At 44.1% G+C, this 24451-nt stretch overlaps 1 protein-coding gene across 2 annotated transcripts in view; it reads left to right on the top strand.

The window, feature by feature from the left end:
- The window catches only part of DUS2 (dihydrouridine synthase 2), a 571780-nt gene that overhangs the window by 510040 nt on the left and 37289 nt on the right, over nucleotides 1–24451 (top strand). For both annotated transcript variants that reach the window (XM_085639553.1, XM_085639554.1), the window contains exon 13: nucleotides 19795–19938. In XM_085639553.1, coding sequence (XP_085495679.1) covers nucleotides 19795–19938 — 144 coding nt within the window. The remainder of the gene's footprint in view (nucleotides 1–19794; nucleotides 19939–24451) is intronic.

Genomic DNA, 24451 nt, shown 5'->3' with positions numbered 1-24451 from the left:
TTGCAGTGTTGCCATTCGGGCTGAAATCCGCTCATCAGGTCTTCACCAAGCTTCTGGCTCCGTTGGTGGCCTTGATTCACAATCACGGGATTTTCTCCATCCCTACTTGGACGATTGGTTGGTTCACGCTCCCTCGTTCCAGTTGTCTCTCAGTCAAACAAGGGTGGTTCTGGACGTTTTGAGGGAGCACAGCTTTCTTATCAATGTGGGAAAGTCCTTCCTTGTTCCTTCCCAAGATCGTCTCTTTATTGGGGCTCGATTTCATACAGATTTGGGGGTGGTTACTCTGCCTGAGGTTCGGGTGACCAAAATCCACTCTCACATTCTGTCTCTTCTGTTCGGCCAGGTCCAGGTGGCGGCTCGTTGGCTCCAGGTGCAAGGGGATCTGGCTGCCTCAGTGTTTCTGGTTCCGTGGGCCCGGTTTCATTTGCACACACAGATGTCTCACATTCTGGTGCATTGGTCTCCCCATTGTCTCCCCCTCTCTTCTCCAATTCCGGTATCCCCTCAGATCAGGGAGGATCTGGGTTGGTGGCTGGTTCCGGATGACCTACTGCGGGGATCTCTCTCTCTCCTCCGTCGCCTTTGGTGGTCACCACGGATGCCAGCCTATCGGGGTGGGGGGCCTGGTTGGGGGATCATAGGACCTGGGGCTTCTGGCCCCCTTTGTAGAGCAGGAGGTCTTCGAATTGGAGGGAGTTGGAAACTGTCTGTTTGGCTCTGGGGGCTTTTTCCCGGTTTTGGCGGGGTTGGTTGTTTTTATCAGGTCGGACAACGTCACGGCCATGACTTATGTGAACAGGCAGAGGGGGGACCAGGTCCTCGTCTCTGCCTCTGGTGGTGGTGCAGTTGTTCCATTGGGCGGAATACCATCTAGTGGCGCTATCGGCGATTCATATTCAGGGTGATGTCCAATTCCCTGGCGGATGCTCTCAGCAGGGCCATCCCATCCTCAGTGGATTTCTGCCTCCGTCAGGAGTTGTTTGTGACAGTGCGCTTGGGTGTTCCGGTGGTGGACCTCTTTGCCACTGTGGGCAATGCCATGGTTTTGCTCCCGCAGTTGTGAGGGTTCGGCCTGGGCGGTGGACGCTCTCTCCTGCCCTTGGCCTCGCTGTCTTCTGTATGCCTTTCCTCCCTTTCCCCTTCTTCTCAGGTTCCTTCTGTGGGTCCCTTCCTTGTGGGCTCCTGTGATTCTGGTGGCTCCGGCTTGGCCTCGTGCCTCTTGGTTTCCTCTCTTGGTGGTGATGCGGTCGGAGGTGGAATGGTTGCTGCCTCTGACTTCGTCCCCTTTGTTGTTCTCTGTGCTGCAGCAGGATGTTCTGTCCCAGATGCGCTTGGAGGCCTGGAGGTTGAACGCTTAGGTCTGCTGCATAAGGGGGTTCCGGCTGGTTTGACTTCTACTCTGCAGGCGGCTAGGTGCTCTTGTACCAACAAATCTTACCTGAGGCACTGACGTTCTTTCGGTAGGTGGTGTCGTGAGAAGGGTTTGGACCCTGCTTCCTCTTCTTTGTTTGAGGTGATGTTGTTTCTCCAGGAGGGGGCAGCCTTGGGTTTGAAGGTTTCCTCCCTTCGTCTGCAGTGGGCTGCGATTAAGGCTTTCTGGAGCTCTCAAGATAATCTTCCAGATCCTGATGGGTCGATTGGGCGTCTTTGCAAGGGGAGCATAATGTTCTCCCTGCCCCTCGGCAGCACTTTCCTTCCTAGGATCTGTCTCTGGATTTGGAGGCTTGGATGTAACCTCCCTTTGAGCCTCTGGTCTCTGTGGACCTGCGTCTCTTGTTCTTTAAGACTTTCTTTTCGGTGGCTATTTCCTCTGCTCGCTGCCCGAGTGACCTGGGTACTTTGTCTTCCAAGCATCCTTTTTGTAGGGTCTTTGAGGACAGGATCATTTTGATGCTAGTTCTTTCCTTTCATCCTAAGGTGGATTCTCAGTTCCATCGTGATCAGGAATTAATCCTTCCTTCCTTTTTTGATTCCCCTTCCTCGGAATCGGAGGTGCGTCTGCACTCGTTGGATGTCAGGAGGGCTATCCTGATCTCTTTGGAGTGGGTTGTTCCTTTTCGTCTTTCTGATTCCCTTTTTGTGAATTTTGGGGGTGTGAATCGGGGTTTGCATCCTTCCACTCCTTCTTTGAGTCGTTGGGTTCGGACTCTGATTTCACTTGCTTACGAAGCGTCGGGGCACCTTTCTCCCTTGGGGGTTCAGGGTCGTTCCACTCAGTCCATGGCGGCGTCTTGTGCGGCGATCCAGGAGGCGTCCATTTCCGAGATTTGCCATGCTGCCACCTCGGTTTCACCGTTGACCTTTGCCTCTCATTACAGGATTGGCCAGGAGGTTGACCGTGCCGAGGTTTTTGGTTCCAAGGTTCTTACCACTATGGTTACTGAATAGTGGTGCTACCTTGTTGTCTGTGTTGGTTAATAAACCTGTTTTTGTGAATACCTGATTTGGTTGTCCTGTTTGGCTTTGTACATCTCACTAAGTAAAGAAGGAATGCGAGGGAGGGACGATGAGGTAAAGCATCAATTACTTACTGGTAATTGCATTACTCTGAGTCCTACTCCCTCGCTTCCATTACTTGCATCCCTCCCTCCCTCCCTGGTAGCCCAGGCCAACCTTTTTGGTATGGTTTCAGTCTATGTGGTATTACAGCAGGTTGGAGGGGGTGGGGCGATATATACTCCATGCGTTGGAGTCATGTGGTATGGGTGTCTGGTGAGGCAGGGATGCCTCAATAATTAAGTAATGGAAGCGAGAGAGTAGGGCTCAGAGTAATGCAATTACTGGTAAGTAATTGATGCATTCTTCCCTCTAGTCCTCATATTTGTGATAATGAAGAAAAAGGAGGAAAAGAGAATTAAACAATTGCCTAGGATCACACAATTTGATATAGTGGGGAAGCTGAGATTAATCCCAGGTTTTCTGATTTCCCACTGTGAAATTCAGCCACTAGAAATACGTGCTTTGCTTCCCCTACACCCACCTTACTGCCAACTCTCTCCACTCGTCCGGCACCCCGCTGGCATCAATGCGGCCCCCGGTCCCATCACAGACCAAACTTATTGGCCCCCCTTGGAAAATGTTTGTGAGTAGCCATGTTTAACATGTGTTTCGTCTTTGCCGCAGATGTGGCAGCAGACATCATCAAGGCAAATCCGAAATAAATCAGTGCTGCATCTTTTATCACAAAGTCTCCAAATTCTAATATTTCAGTCCTTCATCGCTTTCAAGATGGATAGGCGCACGGTCGCTCTTCTAAAATTAACTGTCTTGTCACTGGGATGAGTTCCCCCGATGTACGCGTCCCCCATGGACTATCCTCCGTGATACTCCACATGGGACGCATACATCGACCTTATGCCTTTACATCTTGTTAAGACCTACTACGGTACTCCACGTTGACTTATTGTAGAGGGCTAGATGTTTTTTATTTGTTCACTAGTACCAGCATTACTTCTTCTGTAAAGTCAAATATTGTGAATCTGCTTGCCTACCTGGAGCCCGGTTGTGTTGTCTTGTTCTAGCAGTCCTGTAATGGCTGGCCACGTATTACCATTTTGTGAGGAAGAGCTTCGAGAGCCTGCATGGATGCTCTGGTGTGTGGTGCTGTGGCTTTGATGCTGTCAGAGATTAAGGTCCTTTTCATCTTGTTTTCTGCGTTGGTCCATGGCACATGCATGTTGGAGTGTGTATGTATTTTTCTGTGTGTGTGTCCATGTTTAAGGCGTTTGTTCTCTTCTGTCTGGCCACGCGTCATTGGACCGTTCAGCTGTCATTGTCGTCTGGAGCTGTGTAACAGCTGCTCCTGTCAATGAGTTAAGGGCTCTACTACTCACCCGAAAGGGTCTCAAGGCGCTGGAGAAGGGGGGCTGCTGGTGACTGGGTGGAGGATTATTCGAAGAGCCAGGTCTTGAGGTCCTTCCTCATGTAAAACGGCAGAGCGCAAGTGAAACTCCATACGTCATAAACGTAGGGTGACCAGACGTCCCGGTTTTCCCCGGATGGTCCCGGTTTTCGGAGCAGTGTCCCAGTGTCTCGACACTTTGCTCCATATTACAGGAATATCCCGGTTGTTGTGCAGTACCCGGGTTAAACCTAGAAATGTCCCGGTTTTTAAATAGCGTCTCGCACTAAAAAAAAAAACGGGACATTTCTCTGCTTACTTTTTTTAACACTGAGACACTATTTAAACAAGCATTGGCATAGCCAATAGGTCTCGCTTTTGGGACCTTATAAGTATTTAGTTATGCAGCACAATATCCTTGGTGCAACAACATCAACTGTTGCATGGTTAAACACTTAAAAGGTCCCAAAGGCGAGACCTATTGGCTATGCTCGATGACACAATTATGTGGTGTCCTTCTGAATTGTGTGGCATGATGTGGAATTCTATGGTGTGGAATGGATGTATGTGACGTGTAGTGTAATTGTGTTGAGTTCAATTATGTGGTTTAGTGTTGAATTATGTGGTGTTGATTGGATGGATTAATGAATGAAAGGTTGGATGATGAGAGTGAAAGAGTTGCTGGATGTATGGGCGAAAGGCTGGATGGATGGACATGTTGAATGGGTTGATAAATGAATGATAGATGGATGGATGAGAGAGTGAAAGGATGGGTGTAAGGATGGATGAGTGAAAGATTGAACGAATGAGTAAAAGGGAGGACAGATGGATGGCTGGATGAAAGGTTGGATGGGTGGATGAGTGAATGGATGGAAGGCTGAGTGAAAGGGTGAATGGATGAGTGAAAGGTAAATGGATGGATGGATATATGTGTGAGTGAAATGGTAGATAGCGGGGGATTGAAAAGATGGATGATACATGCATGGATGAATGAGTAAAAGGATTGATTTAATGATGCATCTAATCACAGGCATTTACAAATGCAGTTTAGCACATTAAAGCCAGACAATTTGCCCAAAAAGGATTGGTTTCTTATTGGTTGCATATACAAGAAAAAGAAATTAATATGATCCTGTGATGACAGAGTGTACTTTTCACTGGCAAAATAGTCCCTCGAGCATTTTAATGGAATCGCTTTAAAGAAAATGGAATGATACACCTGAGGACCATTAATCACTACAGGTATCTTGACATTTTTATTGTTGCCTGGAAATTGTTAGAAGCAAGGAATGAGGCAGCATGTTGCACAATATAAACAACAATTGTAGTACTCACCTTTTAAAGCTGTTAGCTTTGCAAGAGCGAGTTTGTATTGGCATTCGAATATAAATTAAATACAAATTGGCACTGGTAAGGCACAACATAGGATCATGTATGCGCACACCTGGGTGGCCATCCCACAATGCTATTTATTAATAAAAAAGCATGTGTGCTGCGACTAAACTACATTTCCCAGATTCCTCCCGTGACCAAAGACAGGAAGTTTAAAAGAGGATTCCTTCCGGTTGCACTGTGAACCATACCTGCATTGGCGTTACAAACACGGACGACGGGTTCTTTGTCAAAACTTGCTTCGAACCACCTCGGAAGGTAAGAGAATAATTGTACGAGGCACTCACGAGCTTTTGTGGGCCACTATATCGCAACCACTACACTCTGCTTTTGATTCATCTATTGCAGACGACAATTGAAGCTTCTCCGATATTTGAATCATCATTGGCAATTGCCGGCATTCAGTCCGATGGCACGCCAGCAGTAAGATACACGACATCGACAGGCTGACAAGTAAGACGTGATTTTGGGACTAATATCGCCATTACACACACCAGCGCTTTATGCGACATTTTAATTAATTCAAACCCACCCTCTTCTGTCTTTCTAAAGGTCTTTCTTGAAAAGGTCTATACTCCACACTCGCTAGTCTCCTTCCGGGTGGCATTGGCTGCAAGGTAAGATACTGGCACAAGGTTTGCGTTGAGGAAAGTTTAGTGCATAAGGGTACATTGGTCTAATTTAGCTTTTCTGTATTCTCTTTATAGTGAGCATCTGGTCCTGATGAGAATCCCCACAACTTGAGGGATTCGAAACGCGTAGACCTCTTCGCTGTGGGCTAACCGCACAAATTTCAACCTAATTATTTTCAAACTACTATTATTAGGCTGTAAACAAGCTCACGGTGGCCCCCTTTTTCTTTGTAAAGTCATAAAACTGTCATTGATTTTTTGTCTTAAATGTCTCACAGTATGATTGAGTAGTATGAATGTATGGTATGAGTGACACTTGTATGCCAGTAGTAGTGTCGTGTATATTTATGTAGGAAATGTATATATTAATATTGTAGTGTTTTTTGCTATTTTCTGTGTAAATAGAACCGTGCTTAAAAATGAGTTAAAGAAGCACTGATCCTCTAAAATTGTTGATTAAAACCAAACGGAAAAAGTGGTTTTCAGTGGTACTGTTTTGTTCAGTCCATTATTTGAAGTATTGTGTTGATACTTTGTGCAGCATTGGCAACTGTTTTGTTTTTGTAATCATATATTGACTTGGCCTTGCTGCCCTAGAAGTCAAAACCCAAGGTTGTTCCTAAGGTTGTCTGGCGGGTGTTTACTCGCGAGGTTTTTTCTAGACTTGATTTTCTATTAGAAGAGTGAGCAGGAGTAGCCTGCAGATTTCCAAATGAGTCACGGGTAGTGTGTTTTGCATAGGTCAAACACATTGTTAAGGTTTGCATTTTAAGGTGATCTTTTCCTTTCTTCACTTTTTTCTTTATTCTTCTTTGACATACTATGTCAGGTAGCGACACTTTCGCATACAGCGAGGAACATATACTGAAGCTTTTGAATGACCCTCCACTATTTTCTTCCGCTGCCTTGAGCACAACTGCCAAAATCAATAACGAATCCGACAGACTGGTTAGACTAAAAAAGAAGCAAATACGGACTGATCTACACGGTCATTTTCTAATTGAACATCTGAGGGCAGGTACCATCCCGGGTGGCCTCCAAATACGTAACGTCCCGGTGATTTTCACAGAGGATCCAACTTATAAAAAGGGTTTCAGTCAAATTGAAACAAAATGTAGTAGGGACCTCATGGTCCTTACCGTCGAAACAGCACAAAGACTGTCAAAACAACAATTGGAAGAAATCGTGGTGCTTGAGAACGAAATTAAAACTAATCAATTGATTACTGATGCCAAAGAACTCCTGGAGAAAGTCGATAAGGAGATCCTCGAATTTAAGGACTATTCAATTAATCAAAAGGGACTCAAATTCGAAAAGGACAAAAAGAACTTCTCTCTAGACAAGATTTATCCTTATCTTCAAATTGATTTTTACACAAGACCTGACTCACGACGATTTCTACAGGATTACCAAGGGAGATCTAGGTACAATTTCATCAATTTCTCCGAAACATCATCTTCTTCAGGGAGCAGTGACAACGACAACCCTAGCACAAGGGGCGAATCTAGTAGACGTGTTAATTTTGAACCAAATTTACAACAGAACTTTCAACAACCGTCTTTTTTAGGACGAGGCCAGCGGAAGCCTCGCGGCAGATCCAGATTCTCCAACCAACCATGGGAAATGTCCACGAGACGTCAGAATTACAAAAACTGAGGACTCCAACCACCACAGATCGGCAAGAATCACGAGAACCAAAGATGACGTCTATCTTTAATCTCTCTGACAAAATTCTGACATCTGATGAATGTAGTGTACTAGAAATGGGCCTTTCTTTCGTACCATCTACAATAACCAACTTTGTCAAACTTAAGGCTGAATTCATCGAATTCTGCCGCAAGATACGCCTGATTACCTTCTTCATGGACAATCCATTACAGGAGAACACAGAGACGACAGGCTTAAAGAAAAAATCCTGCTTTTGCCCACCAACATCAAAAACACCAAAGGAGGTTATATTATTTGAAAAGGTAGTTCTGTCTGCCATCACGGAAGCTGAAAAACACAAAAAAAGATCAGTAAAATTCAACATGACAAAATCTCAAAAAGATGCTTTGACTGATCTAAGGAATGACCCATCCATAGTAATTAAACAAGCGGACAAGGGCGGGTCTATTGTCATTTGGGCCACTGAACGTTACACGGCAGAAGTGATGAGACAACTATCCAATGCAACTTGCTACAGAAAGCTTAATAAAGATCCAACGGCTGAATTGCAAGGCAAACTGTTCAACATTCTCCAGAAAGGGTTTGATGAAGGTTTTCTAGGCAAGAAAGAATATGAATTTCTTAAAAACAAAAGCCCTCGTACACCTATCTTCTACGTACTCCCTAAAGTACATAAAAATGAACACAATCCCCCGGGTCGTCCTATAGTCTCGGGCTGTGAGTCTCTGACTGAATCAATCTCAAAATTCGTAGACTTCTTCCTCAAACCCTTCATGCAAGAGGTTAAATCGTTTATCAAAGACACCACTGATTTTTTGATCAAATTGAGCACAATGGAGTTTCAAGAAAACACACATCTTCTAGCCACTCTAGATGTTACTTCGTTGTATACAGAAATTCCCCAAGACGAAGGGCTGGCAGTTTTGGAGACATTTCTAAACAGCAGACCTAAGCCCGAAAAGGTTCCAACACAATTCATCCTTGAGCTAGCTACTTTTGCGTTAAAAAATAACTATTTCTGTTTCAAAGAGGAGTTTTTCTTACAAATTAAAGGAGTCGCGATGGGGTGTCCCTTCGCCCCAGAGCTGGCCATTCTTTACATGTCAAAATACGAGGAACATTTTGTGTACAATAACAACCCATTTTCAACTTACATCGGACATTGGATAAGGTACATCGACGATGTGTTTTTAACTTGGACTGGAGAGGAAAACCAACTGCGAGATTTCGTCAATTGGCTGAACAATAGGACACCGGACATCAAGTTCAGCCTGAATTTTTCCAAAGTTAAAATACCGTTTTTGGACGTTGAAGTCTACCCAAGTGAGGGACACCTCGTATCTACATTATATAAGAAAAAAAACGACAGAAATAAAGCGCTACTCTATTCCAGCAATCACCCACGCAGCCTGAGGGACAATTTGCCCTACGGACAATTTTTAAGAATCCGTAGGAATTGCACTTTCAAGGATGAATTTTTCTTTCATGCAGAAAAATTAAAAACTAACCTCTTAGAAAGAGGATATCCCAAAAAACTTCTGAAGAGATCTATGAAACGTGCATGGTGGACCCCACGGGAGGTTCTTTTTGAAAGAAGAGACAAATCGAAAATGGACAGGATTGTCTGTGTCTCCACCTTCACCCCAACGTCTAATTGGCTCAAAAAGATCATCTCCCAAAACTGGCACCTTGTAAAAAATTTGGACCCTTCCCTCAAAGAACCCCCACTGTTTGCCTTTAGAAAAGACAGAAGCATTGCTAATCAGATCGTGAGAGCTGCGCTCCCTAAAACAAAGGTCCCGGACTTGAGAAGCTTTTTCAATCTTCCTCCGATTCAAGGCCACCACAAATGTGGCACATGTGTGTGCTGCGAGTCCACTTTGGAAGGTAATCATTTCATCCATCAGAACATTCATTGGAAACATGATTCCTTCTCAAATTGTAAAACCAAATTTGTAGTATATGGGATATTATGCCCATGTGCTAAACTCTATATTGGTAAAACAAACCAGGAAATAAGGTTTAGAATCCAACAGCACAAATCAAGAATACGAAAAAATGTACAAAACGCTCCTTTGGTTAACCATTGGCGTCTTAACAACCATGTAGAAGCTGATGTCAAATGGACTGTAATTTCGAAAGTTACACCAGATAGCAGAGGAGGTGATTTAGATGCCAAACTGTTGAAAAGGGAAGCGATGTTGATAATTAAATTCAATACATCTGTTGAAGGATTGAATGAAATGTCTGAGATTTTCAACCTTTAAATCTACGCCTGTGATAACATCTCCAGTTTCCTGTTGTCCTGCAAAATAAGGTCAATCATGATTTTCCCGTCTCAGCCTTACCATATCACACTCATGCATCATTCAGCATTGCACTTGTATATTTTTTGGCATGATGAGTGGTTGTTGTCAATAAAGCTGTACACAACGCATTGGCAAACTACAAATCCCATGAGCCTTATCACCGCTCGAGCAAACAGTCCTCCACCACTTGAATTAGCTTTGCTGCGAATAAACTACATATCCCTGACTTCGCCTGTGACCAAAGACAGAGCCCTCATATCGTAGCTTTATTACTGCTCGATTAAGCAGTCCGCCACTCCTCTAATTAGCTGTGCTGCGACTAAACTACATTTCCCAGATTCCTCCTGTGACCAAAGACAGGAAGTTTAAAAGAGGATTCCTTCCGGCTGCACTGTGAACCATACCTGCATTGGCGTTACAAACACGGACGACGGGTTCTTTGTCAAAACTTGCTTCGAACCACCTCGGAAGGTAAGAGAATAATTGTACGAGGCACTCACGAGCTTTTGTGGGCCACTATATCGCAACCACTACACTCTGCTTTTGATTCATCTATTGCAGACGACAATTGAAGCTTCTCCGATATTTGAATCATCATTGGCAATTGCCGGCATTCAGTCCGATGGCACGCCAGCAGTAAGATACACGACATCGACAGGCTGACAAGTAAGACGTGATTTTGGGACTAATATCGCCATTACACACACCAGCGCTTTATGCGACATTTTAATTAATTCAAACCCACCCTCTTCTGTCTTTCTAAAGGTCTTTCTTGAAAAGGTCTATACTCCACACTCGCTAGTCTCCTTCCGGGTGGCATTGGCTGCAAGGTAAGATACTGGCACAAGGTTTGCGTTGAGGAAAGTTTAGTGCATAAGGGTACATTGGTCTAATTTAGCTTTTCTGTATTCTCTTTATAGTGAGCATCTGGTCCTGATGAGAATCCCCACAACTTGAGGGATTCGAAACGCGTAGACCTCTTCGCTGTGGGCTAACCGCACAAATTTCAACCTAATTATTTTCAAACTACTATTATTAGGCTGTAAACAAGCTCACGGTGGCCCCCTTTTTCTTTGTAAAGTCATAAAACTGTCATTGATTTTTTGTCTTAAATGTCTCACAGTATGATTGAGTAGTATGAATGTATGGTATGAGTGACACTTGTATGCCAGTAGTAGTGTCGTGTATATTTATGTAGGAAATGTATATATTAATATTGTAGTGTTTTTTGCTATTTTCTGTGTAAATAGAACCGTGCTTAAAAATGAGTTAAAGAAGCACTGATCCTCTAAAATTGTTGATTAAAACCAAACGGAAAAAGTGGTTTTCAGTGGTACTGTTTTGTTCAGTCCATTATTTGAAGTATTGTGTTGATACTTTGTGCAGCATTGGCAACTGTTTTGTTTTTGTAATCTTCTGAATTGTGTGGCATGATGTTGAATTCTATGGTGTGGAATGGATGTATGTGACGTGTAGTGTAATTGTGTTGAGTTCAATTATGTGGTTTAGTGTTGAATTATGTGGTGTTGATTGGATGGATTAATGAATGAAAGGTTGGATGATGAGAGTGAAAGAGTTGCTGGATGTATGGGCGAAAGGCTGGATGGATGGACATGTTGAATGGGTTGATAAATGAATGATAGATGGATGGATGAGAGAGTGAAAGGATGGGTGTAAGGATGGATGAGTGAAAGATTGAACGAATGAGTAAAAGGGAGGACAGATGGATGGCTGGATGAAAGGTTGGATGGGTGGATGAGTGAATGGATGGAAGGCTGAGTGAAAGGGTGAATGGATGAGTGAAAGGTAAATGGATGGATGGATATATGTGTGAGTGAAATGGTAGATAGCGGGGGATTGAAAAGATGGATGATACATGCATGGATGAATGAGTAAAAGGATTGATTTAATGATGCATCTAATCACAGGCATTTACAAATGCAGTTTAGCACATTAAAGCCAGACAATTTGCCCAAAAAGGATTGGTTTCTTATTGGTTGCATATACAAGAAAAAGAAATTAATATGATCCTGTGATGACAGAGTGTACTTTTCACTGGCAAAATAGTCCCTCGAGCATTTTAATGGAATCGCTTTAAAGAAAATGGAATGATACACCTGAGGACCATTAATCACTACAGGTATCTTGACATTTTTATTGTTGCCTGGAAATTGTTAGAAGCAAGGAATGAGGCAGCATGTTGCACAATATAAACAACAATTGTAGTACTCACCTTTTAAAGCTGTTAGCTTTGCAAGAGCGAGTTTGTATTGGCATTCGAATATAAATTAAATACAAATTGGCACTGGTAAGGCACAACATAGGATCATGTATGCGCACACCTGGGTGGCCATCCCACAATGCTATTTATTAATAAAAAAGCATTTCAAAATTGTTGACATTCTGTGCATATGTGTGTATCTGCTGCGTGATGCAGTGGCAGTTGTTGTGACATATTCTTTGAAACTTTTGTGCACCATTCCAATATGGTGAATGGACATTTTAGAAGGGTAAATAGAGAAAATGTATGCACAGTGTTGTGCAAAGCAATAGAAGCAACCTCCGTGGAAGCAGTGTGATACTGCTGGGGCAACATTGGAATAATTGATAAATAAATAGATAAAATAAAGTGCAAGCAGGAATCGGATGGGCAAGAATCACGATATGCAGGAAGCAAACGGACCAGCAGCAGTGTTATTCTGCCGGGCATTCGCACAATGATTTGTTGAAAAATTTATAACTATTTTAATTTCTTTTGTGTAATACCCGCTCATGCTTGCTTCTAAGAAATGCACTTTTTTGAGGTTATGAGTTTCGAATCATGGCAAGTCAGACTCCCTTCTCCATTCATCTGAGGTGGGTGAATTGAGAACCATGAATTGGGCAACAGTTATATAACATAGGATAGTGAAAAACGTGAGTTGGCCGTTATATAGAGCTATATAAAACTCTTGATATTATTGTACCTTATATGTACCTTTTCATGTAGCTTTCTGATATATTTTCCATTAACAATTCTCTCACCAGTTCGGGAGGGGAGGGGGGGGGGAGGGTGGGGGCGGCAGGGCTTTCATTTTCAGCATTTCTTGGAGAGTCCTGCCTCAGTGAGGTGGAGTTGATCCTAGTAGTAATGATTGGGGTGTTGGCGCGTAAGTTTAGGAGAAATGACTTACTGGTAAGTGATGACAACATTCTTTACAGAACACAGGAAGATACTTGTAGGAATATACCTACTTTGTACAACACATGGGTACAGTAACCTGTGCATGACCTCTGGACATTCTGGAGCTTTCTATTAGGGAGAGGCCATTTCAGTCAGTATGAAAAAGAATGGGATAGAAGGGCTGGGACTAATGAAGCAATATACATGCAAGGAGCAGCCTGCCAAAGGGGCGATGTGCACTTGACCAGTATATGTATAGAAGCTTGGGGCAGAACCAACTAAAACAAGCGTGGTCATGTTACTGTCAGGACGTCCTCTCCTGCGTGGGAGTAAATGGTTAAGATTGTACGGTGCACACAGTGGGCCACTGTTTGCCAGCCCTTGGAGTTCGGGAGATAGGATTTCTCAAAATGTTTAAATAGTCCACACGAACAACTAGGATGTCAGTAATGAGAGGGTATGTCTGGTAGAAACTGTCTCCATCCTCAGCAGGACTGGAGTAGAGGGAGGCAGGAGCTCCCAACAGATGCCCCCACCCCACTGACCGCCTTATGCCCCTCCTAGCATGTGTGGGTCTGCAGGGCGAGACCCCTGACCCCTCAAAGTACACCCACCAGGGCAAGAAGGAGAAATGTGTTAAAAGCAGAAACCGGTGGGACCAGGAGCCTCAAATTAGATCAATAATGCACTTTTTATCGATTTACATTAGGAGTAAAGATGAGAATAGGAAAGATGGGGGAGGGAGCGAGGGAAAGTGGATTCAGAGAAGGGAGAGGGGACAATGGGACAAGAGAGGGGCAAGGGTAGAGTAGAGAAGCCAGGGGATGAGAGATGGGAATAAGGGGTGCGAGGAACGAGTGTGGTGGAGAGAGGGACACACACACACACAGAGTGGTACCGAGGGGAGCAGAAACACGGAGCGGCAGGAAAGACCCAGAAACAAAGAGTAGAAGGAGAGACACAAAGAAACAATCGGAAAACTGGAAAAGAGTGGGCGATAGAGAGCAAGAAACAGAAGGAAAGAAAGAGTGAAGAATGGCAGAGAGGACCACGAGTCCGTGTACCATGGGTAGGAGTCCCCCAAACCGGCAGTCATATTTCAGCACTGAGGAGTCTTTTTCTGTTGAGCCTTTAAAGTCATGCAAATAAAGCGGTATTTTAGTGGTTCACTTGGCCAGCTCCCTGAACCCTAAGGTCGAGGTAGCCACTCACGCGAGATTCAGACCTGGTTCAAATCAATGGCTAGGGCCGAAGATGAAACTGAGGTGTAGAGCGCCGCTCTAGTCTTGTCCACGATCACACAGGGATGCACGCGCCTCTGGGGGTTACCGCCTCTTCTCTGCCCCCGCTCTAAAAATAAGCCATAATTGTACACGGTGCAAGCCATCACCGGGGAGCCAAACGCAGCGCAATGCTGTGAGTGCCCGGCGATTCCATCTGCTCGGGGTTTAATGGGGCGGACGCAGGTCGCGCTTCGTTCAGGCTGTTATTCTTCAGTCGCTATGAGAGTTGTTTGAAAAGGAATGATTTGTATCACGGTGGGAGCGCGACCTGCCTTGTGCACGTAGCGTGAAAATGTGTGAAAATAGACCTGAGGTTCGCGTGTGCTTCAATGTCGCGGGCATCAGCTCACACAAATGTCAATGAAAACGCTTACCTCTCGCCAACCTCCTTCCCAGCCAGAGACTTCAATCAAAAGAGCTGCGACGGAACGCTTCCAAATAAAACATGAACTCTGGGTGTACTCCAGCACCCATCCAGGATTCAGGGAGGACTTCCGGCAACAGCAATGCCCAACAAACAGAGCTAGTCTAGGAAGCAAGAGTAAACAGAAGGAGCGAGGGTAAACAGAAGAAGCGCGCAGCTGCGAGGCGGACTGAATCTAATTTCCCACTGAACCGAGCAGCGCGCTAGCACGAGAGGCGTTTATTTGCTCTAGCGAACCTGTGAGTCATCCTTCGTCCAGGAGATTTCTTCGGTATGGAACGCCGTGCAGGAAAATCAAGGTGCTTTGTATTTGAAGTAGTTAAAAGAAAAAATAATAATAAAGACGGCAAAAGTGAATGCAGGGTTGAAAAGACGGCAAAAGTGAAAGCAGGGGCGCGAGCGCTGCATTTGGTTAAAGTGATTGCGGACACGGCAAAAGTGAAAGCAGGGGCGTGAGCGCTGCATTTGGTTAGTGATTGCGGACACAGCAAAAGTGAAAGCAGGGGTGCGCGCGCTGCATTTGAAGTAGTTAAAGTGATCGCGGAAACGGCAAAAGTGAAAGCAGGGGTGCGCGCGCTGCATTCGAAGTAGTTAAAGTGATCGCGGACGCGATCAAGCACGGCGAGACACATGGCAGCTGCGCGCGTGCATGCTCACGTGCGCGCAAGCTTTAGGCCACAGGCAGCACTTGGAAAACCCGCATACAAAATGTCTCGGCCAGACCAGCTCATACGCTGGATCAGGCGAGACCTAAAAAACGTACTATAATGGGGAAACAGATGCTCAATGAGGAATTTGTAAGCACTGAAAGGGTCAGGTGTTTAAGTGCATCATGAGGAATGAACTCTGCGAACTTTGCGAAATGCAGGATGAAACTCTCCATAAAATCAATACATTTCTCCTCCCTTCGCCAGTGTTTTTAAAGAGGATCGGAGCGCCACGAGAATGTGCTATTACTAGGGACTGCCATTACAGTGCCATTGAAAGAAACAATGCCCTGTTTTTCGAAAAGTTTTTTTTTTTCCGCCTTTATAAATGTAGCATTGCATGTGGGCTTTTAACCAGTTACTTTGCCTTTGTAGGGGTTCAAACATGAGGGTCCGACACTAGTCTTTGGTATTTTACCGGAACTCCTTATTTTCTGCATTTTTCACAAGCGAGAGACTGGTTCTATATGCACTAGCACAATGTTCTATTTTTACTTTAATGCCACAATGACAAATGATGTTTGTTATTTATTTACATGTATATGAAGGGCAGTTACACGGCTATTACTCTTTTATGTCTTTTTGTCCCGTGCACTGTTGCAGGGCATATAAATGTGAAGTTGTAATGGCACCCGTTGTGTGAACAAGGCCAGTTTCACGGCTGAAACACATTACCTGCAACCGTATCGCTTGAATAAATCGCTGCGATGGGAGAGGGAGAGAGACTGTCAGTCACACATTTCTCTGCTTACTTTGCGCAGGTCTCTATTGGGCTCTCCTTTTTTGCCCTCAGGAAGAGAAAAAATCCTACCACTGCAGCAATACCACCCTTCACTACTTTCGAAGAGACCCGTTATAGTTCTTTCACAGTGTCATCATTCCAGAACTGAAGCATTTTCAATGTTATGTACAGCGAAGCCAAAGTTGTTGCTTATTTATATTATGCAGCCAACAACAAATGACAAAGCTAATAGTCTTGTTGAAGGTATAATGTTACATGTTGTATTATTTATCTGAATATAATGTCAGAAAAAGCAAATTTTTCAAATGGGACACTATGCTAAGCATATATTTTTTAGCTTATGTGTTTTAAGCCAAGCCCTTAATTACATTGCCCACATCCTTTTGAGAGACACCCCCTCTCCCCCCCCCCCCTGTTTTTTCATCCCAATTAAAGCCTGGGTACTTCTGTCATGTCACCTGGTCTTTGTAGAGCACTGTATGGGACTACAGCCCGCTGCCCTTTTTGGTAGCACTGGGAGGGCACAGGGTGCATGAATGGTTGAAGGGAGTGTGGGGGGAAGCGCAGGGTGTCGTGTGCGAGTGGTAATGTGGTCAAGTTACTGCAGCCTCCAAGGCTGCTCGGGTAGTATTATTACTACATCTGTGGCTCAATGGTTAGAGCGGCAGACCCTGATGCAGAGGTCTGGCCCAGGACCAGGGTTCAATTCCCGCCTCGGCGGGTCTTGGGCTCAATTTCCTCGGACCTGTTAATTCTCGCCTCGGTGCCTATTCTAATCATGGGTCTCACTCTGCAACTCTGGGCAATAGCTTGCTTAATCTCCACAACGGCCCCAACAGCGCTGGGATGCCTGGCTTCACCTTGGGGGTGCCCAGGAGTGGACATTTCACAGGGAAAAGCCAGGAAGGGTTCCACAGCGGTATGAGTACAGCGCCAGGACACCCTAGGGTAACAGTGCGCTATACAAGTACAACACATTACATTACATTACCAGATGACCAGAAATGCTGGCTTGTAATTGGACAGTATCAGCCCCCTGAAGGAAGGCACTCCCCAAAATGCACTCGGGAAATGTTTTTGAGCACTATGATGTCATGGGTTTTATCACAGCCAAGAATGGATGCATACACAGTGCTTTGAGGTATTTTTAAAGCTGCTCAACAAGAGTCACTTATGTACGACTGCAGCGTGCACAGAGCAGACATCACCAGTAAAATACTGCATGTATTTTAGAGTTAGCCTTGTACCTGAGAAATGCCACCAACCCCATCCCCCGCCCTCATCTCAGAGGCAGAGACAGGCCTTTAGTCACAGCACATCCCAAACCTCAGAGGACCACAGGCCTTCCCTCAGCCCTGTCCTCATCTCTGAGGCAAAAGACTGGCCTTCCTTCATCCCTCCCCTCATCTCAGAGACAGACATGCCTACCTCCTCAGCCCTTCCCGCATCATGGTGCCTTTTGTCTCCCTTTCTCTTCCTTCTTCCCCTTCTACTTCTCAACTTCTGGCATGGGGCACGTTAAAGCGAAAACCCAACATCCTATAATGCACATGCTGTTAGCTTAAAAATCCATTGCTGTCTGTGTCACACATCTGATTTGTCGTCTGTAATTCTTCATCTGTGTCTGTGGAGGCGGCTGTCATTGTAGTCCTTTTTCTATGTCTATGACAGCTGTCAAATAGTCATACTTTTATGTCAACGGTTAATGAAAACTGTAGTCCTACTTCTATGTCTAGGAAGTATCCCGGTTTTTTGTTTTGAGAATCTGGTCACCCTAATAAATGGCAGTTGTAATAGCCAATGTTTGATTGATATTGTTTGATAAATATGGGAATGGTGCTTTTTATAGCAACTGATTGACAGGGCGTGCAATTGCCCCCTCCCTCTTTCATTTGATATGTGGTAAAAGCTCCTGTGAGACAGCATTAATGTCTTTGGTGAGATCTAAAAATATAAAACGTGAGAGGCGACGATGTTGTCAGTATAATGTAGCGCACAAAATGTCCACCTTACCACAAATGCAGAAATGTGCCTAGTGCAAAGGAGGAAACGTCAAAACATCTAGCGCCAAAATCCCACTAAACGTTTGGTAACTTGCACAAGGGAACTGAAAAATAGAGTAGGTCTATGAAGCTTTTTATAGATATATAGGAGATTAAGTTTGAACAGAAGGTCAAATCACTCATTGTGCATGCAGAGTAAATAATATTTAAAATGTGCCTTTTTCTAATTACCTACTGAAAGTTATATAAAAGTTACATTTATAGTTAGTTGATGGAAGTATCTTCCTGCTGAGTACATCACACCCCTTGGTACCGTTTTATTATTAAAATGTTTTACTTTTGTGGTATGAGTCTGCCACCTAGTGGTGTTGATATTAAATGCACCCACTTTCAACTAGGTCATCTGTGTGAATTTTTAACACTTCGTTGATGTCACAATTGTTTCATTTATCATTTGACCCTCCAAGCCGGCCCAAGTTGATTTATTTACTCAAGCACGTTGGTTATGACAGGTTGGTCATCTTCATTTTAAACACGCTTTTAGTTTCATTGATTACCTGCCGTATAAAAGCCTCGGTTTCAGGGGTTAATTTGTAAAAGAATGAGTGCAGGGGCCTGAAAGCCCGCAGCGGACGCTGTCGAAAGTCTGTGGTTTTGAATACCAAGGCTGCGTAGTCTTGATTCCACCTACTGCGTCTTTCATCCACTGTCAGACTCTTCCTGCCTCTTTAACTCACCCTTGCAGGTTCTTTTTCATCATTGCTTTCTTAATGTTTTTTTTTTTTAAATTGTTTTCCATCTGTCTCTTCCTCTTTGTTTTTCTCGCTCTTACTCGGAGGCGAAATCGGAGGAGGAAAAATAAGTGTCGGTCCTCAAAAATGAGTGCCGGTGGGCCCCACCTGCAACCACCGGCTCAAATTAAGCACAGCTTGTGATTGCCTGTTTTTGGTGTAAGACAGGGACTTTTGGGACCATGAAATTACGTCATGATGTAGCTGTATGCATGTAAATCGGGAAGGAAAAATTTGCACTGGAAACTGTGAGCAGTCGGGGGGTGGAGGGTTTCAGAAAGGGTCACGAACGTTACTAAGGAAATAATTGTCCCCTGAAATGTACTGAAGGGGCTGTTTCCTTTATTATCCATGTTTTGCCGGTATCACCTGATGCCAGTGGTGAAGCACAGCTGCTGGTAAGAGACTTTGACATTTTAGCTTTCGTTACACACAACTGAAAATTGGAGCTCGGTTCCTGGGCGGTGACCTTTCACAGTACACTCAGGGTGACCAGGCGTCCCGGATTTGGCAGGAGGGTCTCGGTTTTTCACCAGTTGTCGCCGGCAGATTTCAGGAAATTTAGCTTACGTTCCGGTTTTTAAAGCGGGTAGACTGAAAACAGCGGGAGTTGATTTTCTACTGTTTTACAAAGCAGGGATAGTTAGCAGTTGTTTCAAGAAAGTAATTTAATTAACATGCAAGTTTCAGGGTGTAGTACCTGTTCTGTAATTCTCTGCTGAGGAGCGCTGTCCTTCTGTGTCCTTCTATTTTTGTGAAATGTCCCGGTTTTTGGTTTTAAAATTCTGGTCACCCTAAGTACACTGTTATAACCAAAATAGATCTCTCATCAACAGCGAAGCGTTTGAATTGGGAAGTTTCTATGACGACATGACCGCAATGCTGCAGTCCCGGAAGGAGGCGCTGGCGGCTCAAAAGCAGGAAGATGAAAACCTGGATCTTGACCCAGATATTGTACACATGGCTGTCAAATTTGACCGGTAAGATTGTGTGAAATTTTATTTACTAACATCTCCAAAAATGCAGTGCCAGTCCGTGATATACTTACTTTTTTTTTTTAACCTGAATCAAATATTAAGATTAGTATTGTATTTTATTTAATAGAGAAATAGATTTGTGTATTTGGATTTTAGCACTTTTTATGCATAATTCATTTGTTAGTTGTTTGTGCTGCTGGTGAACTGCAACATCGGTAGGCCTGGGTGGTGAACTCTGCTCCGTTCCCGGCGTTTGTGGAGTTTTCTGCTCTCCGAGGAGCACGCAGAGTGAGTTTTTTTCTCTCTTGCCAGTGTGAGCGAGGAAAAAACAACGCTAGACCACATCCAAGGGAGATTTATCAACGCAGGCTGTCGTGAATCGTCGCTACCGCTCGCGTTGAGAAGCCATCCGTTTGCGTTGAGAAATCTGCTGCTCGAGTAGAAAATCTACTCGAGCGGCAGAAAGAAGCAGCGCCCTCTTGGACTGCGCATGGTGCCACGCTGATTTTTTAGCGTGAGACAAACACCCGGCGCTAAAAATCAGCGCAAACGGCGTGACCTAACGCACTACGCTGCATGTAGAAATCCTCGTAGCACGGCACAGTTTTTAGTCACTTACGCTGAACTCCGCCCAGGCCTAAACATAGGTAGCAGAGAAGCATGGACAAAAAGGGGTTGCAGAAAAGAGATGTCCTCAGCCTGCCAATGGATGTTTGGGACAGTTCTGACATCGTTGCAATGCCACCTAATACAAGGAAACGTTATTATGCCTATGTGTTTTACAGCAATGTGTCTTGATAAGCCATCCTTTAATACCCACCACAGTACCTGTGTGATCTCTGGACCTAGGGCCTCCATATATCTGTAGTCCTTAAAATAGCTCAAGGTTAATATAAGTTAGTTCAAAGACTTCGATTTTTCTGATAAAAGCTCAAATGTCACTAATAACTCTAAGCCATTAGTAGTAGTAAGTTAACCTGGGGAGGTTAATAATCACTTGACCACAGGAGTTGAACCGCAGCATGGGAGCAACATCTGTCGGTGCAGAGCAGGCAGGGCTGAAAGACGATGGTGGAGGTGTCTGAGCGGAGGGGAATCATCAGCATACGCCCTAAAGAATTTGAAATGGAAGCCCGAATAAGAGACTACCCAATGCAAGCACAGGATTCCAGGAGAGGCTGCCAAACGCGGGCTCAGTAGCAAGTTGATATGTATTAGCACAAACAGGGTTTAGGTATGGACATATCATCTGACTAGGTGGCATGATGTCTGCTGTACGCGACCAATAGATCTAGTCTACCCTGCGCCACCCCCCTGAAACAAGCCCCGCTGTTCTGAGTCTGTTCCAGGCTCACAGGCGATGGCACACTGATTATGTTGTACACACAAAGAGGGCCTCGAGGAGATTTAAGGACCTGCGTGGGCACACTCCCCACTTATCAACATTAACACACAAAGAGCCCACGGGTCCGAGACGGGCGACTGAGAGGAAAGTAGACTAAAAACCAAGCACGATGCAGGGGACATCCCTTTTCAAGACGGTTCCCCTGACACACCATAGGTGTCTTGCTTCATCATAGGGGTGCCTCTTCGTGTGAAGACCTAGACTTAATGCAGGCTACGACCCCCTCTCTACGAAGGAGGAGCTCAGGGATGTTTTTAGTTTGGGCAATTGGGTTGTACTAAAACCCTATGTGAGCGTGGTGTAGGAAAAAATCATGGAAAATGTGCAGTGCTCAAATGGAAGTGTTAGTGAGTTTAAAACTGCCTGCAAGGCTAGCTGACAACAAACTTTATTTAGCTACCTAGTGACAGGATTAAAAAGCAACAAGCTGGGTTATGGAGCAGACCACCATTAGAGACAGCCACACATGCAGGATAAACATGTTTCAGCCATCAGGCTTTCATCAGGATCAGTTAGTGAACAGCTACAGCAACTAGTGTGAAAAAATGATAAAAACTATTTCAAAAGTGCCTCGGTATACTATACTGAACCAGAATGATTGTGTCCAGTAGACCTCACCGATGCGACCAATCTAAGGTAAAAGTGTTACCACTTCTGTCCGAGGCTGAATTAGCCGTAGGTACACATGGCGGAGAGCGTTGTCTCCCAGGGCGGGTGTCTAAGCCGGCAGGTACCTTTGTGTGTTAACACTGATTATGTTCACTAAATAGTCACAGGGTTTGATTCTATAAGGCTTATTTAGGGGAGGAATCCAAAAATACAATTGTTATAAATTAACCCCTATTAGCCATAGATACAACATTAATCAATTCATCACAACATGAACTCAAATCATGTGTGCCAATAAATCTTATTCAAAGCTTCAGTTTTAATTAATTATATTTGATGTAGCACTCACAAAAATTTCATTTTACATCAAAATAAAAGGCAACGAATTAAACTCTATACACCCAAATCTCGCAATTACATATCAAGCTTTTTGTACAAACTTAAGACAATGGCACATATCTAAAAACCAACACAGTTTTAGTCTCCTTATATACATCAATGTATCAAGAATGTACAATGACACACATATAAGTTTGAAGCCATATAAGTTTCCAATATTGGAGGAGTGTCCAAGATAGTGAGCATAAATAGTATATTGTATCTCAGTTTAATTCTCCTTGAGTACATGGACACTTAGTGCTGTCTCAAAGGTGAGGATGGGGAGGTGCATTCACAAAATCGTTTCCACCTTAAAAGATGTATATTCCCAAAGTTTATTAGTTCTTATCAGAGAGTTTATTTAAAAAATTTCTAGAGGGAAGAAACTCCTCCATTCTCTTCGCATTAAATGTTGCTGGTGCGTTTCAACCTCAACATGGACGTGACGTCACTTATAATGAGGCCATCGTCAGGGCGTATGTCCATTAAAATCTGGACACCAAAACCAAAAAGACAATTTTATTTAAGAAGTGGTGTATTTATGAGTCAGTGCACTTTAAAGATTTCTTAAATGCTCACATTTTTTCACATATTTTACTACATACCCACTGTATCGTGGATGATTTTCAGTGCTCACCTGCTGCCTAAAAGAACGGGGAAAGAGGGGGGTAATTAGTATGGAGCCCAAAATTAACAACTGTGCTTAAATCAATAAACCATTGTAAACCAGTATCTGTGAAGTTTGGTTTGAATACGCTCACCTAAACCTGGCATGATATCGTCTTTAGAGCCTAAAAGGAATAAAGTTAATCTCTTTTTCGCTAACCGTACTAATTATCATGAGGCTATTTTACAACAAAAGATGTCGATTTCACTCACGTTTTTAATGAATCGCCAATTCCATTTATTTGTCCTAAGTGTTTCCTCTCCGTCTTATATTGGGTTATTGTATTGTGACACTCATTCATGGGGTACCCATGATTGTCACAACCCTCCTCTGTGTGTTCGCATTCGCACAGCAGATGCGCACCCCAGTCGTCATAGCACCCCTCGGTGTGTTGGCTTTCGCGGAGCTGACGCGCTCACCAGTATTATTGTTAGGAGCGAAAGCTGAAGGATGCTAGGAAATGTCAGTGGCAACTGCTATTTGAAGGCGGTGGGGGGGCAGGCTGTGGCGGGGCGAGGGAATGAAAGAAAACACACTTACCTGTCTGCCTCTGCCACCTGCCGTCGCCTCCTCTCGGTCTTCTTCCCCACTTCCAGGGTAAGAAGCAGGGGGTTACCCGGCTCCCAACCTCCTGATAGCCATTGCAGGGTTGTGATTGGTCTGAGCGCTGTGGATCAGCGCTCAGCCAGAGAATGGGAGGCTGGCCCATGCAGGCTGTAATGCAGCCTGCATGGAGAACATGCAATGTGCGCATGAATGTTTGGCCGGCCCCAGAGAGCCAGTCAAACATTCATGCGCACTTTAGGAAGTGCAAACCACTCCTCCCCTGTCAGCTGAGCAGCCCCGCCCTGTCCGCAAAGTTTCCGCAAAAATGAAAAAATAAAATGATAATAACAGAGTTCTTATCATTTTATTTTTCCTTTAGTGACACTGCTTAAAAGCAGTGGGGTGATGCTCCTCCACCTTAGCGGAGGAGCCACCACTGGTCTCCCAGTGGCTCATTTCACTGTTGGAGACATTTAGTCGATAGAATGATCTGCTAGTACCATTGCATACTTTTATGTGAAGATCCATGTTTATATGTGCGTCAGTGAAGTAAAAGCGAATGAGCATCCAAAGAATTTTTTTAAAAAAAGAAAAATTTCATGGGCATCAAAAAAAATAATATAAATGTACAAATGGGCATGACATCTTCAAGGGAGTAATTTAAGGACTTAATTCTGAGACTAGTGATATCACCATTTGTCAAAATATATTGCTAAGCTCGGACATTTAGTTCAATCCTGTTTCTGCCGTCCGTAGTTTCATAATCATAAATAGTTGTGAATGTCACCATAATATTTGACAGATATGGGCAACTGGGAATAGTGAGGCTCTTAGACAAAGTGAGTGACGTTTGCTCCAAAACAATTTTAAATTGCTGTCTATTATTGATCTATTGTAAGAGGTAGATACAT

The sequence above is a fragment of the Triturus cristatus genome, chromosome 12, assembly GCF_964204655.1.
Source record: "Triturus cristatus chromosome 12, aTriCri1.1, whole genome shotgun sequence".
Classification (NCBI taxonomy): domain Eukaryota; kingdom Metazoa; phylum Chordata; class Amphibia; order Caudata; family Salamandridae; genus Triturus; species Triturus cristatus.
This window is presented reverse-complemented; position numbering and strand designations above follow the sequence as displayed.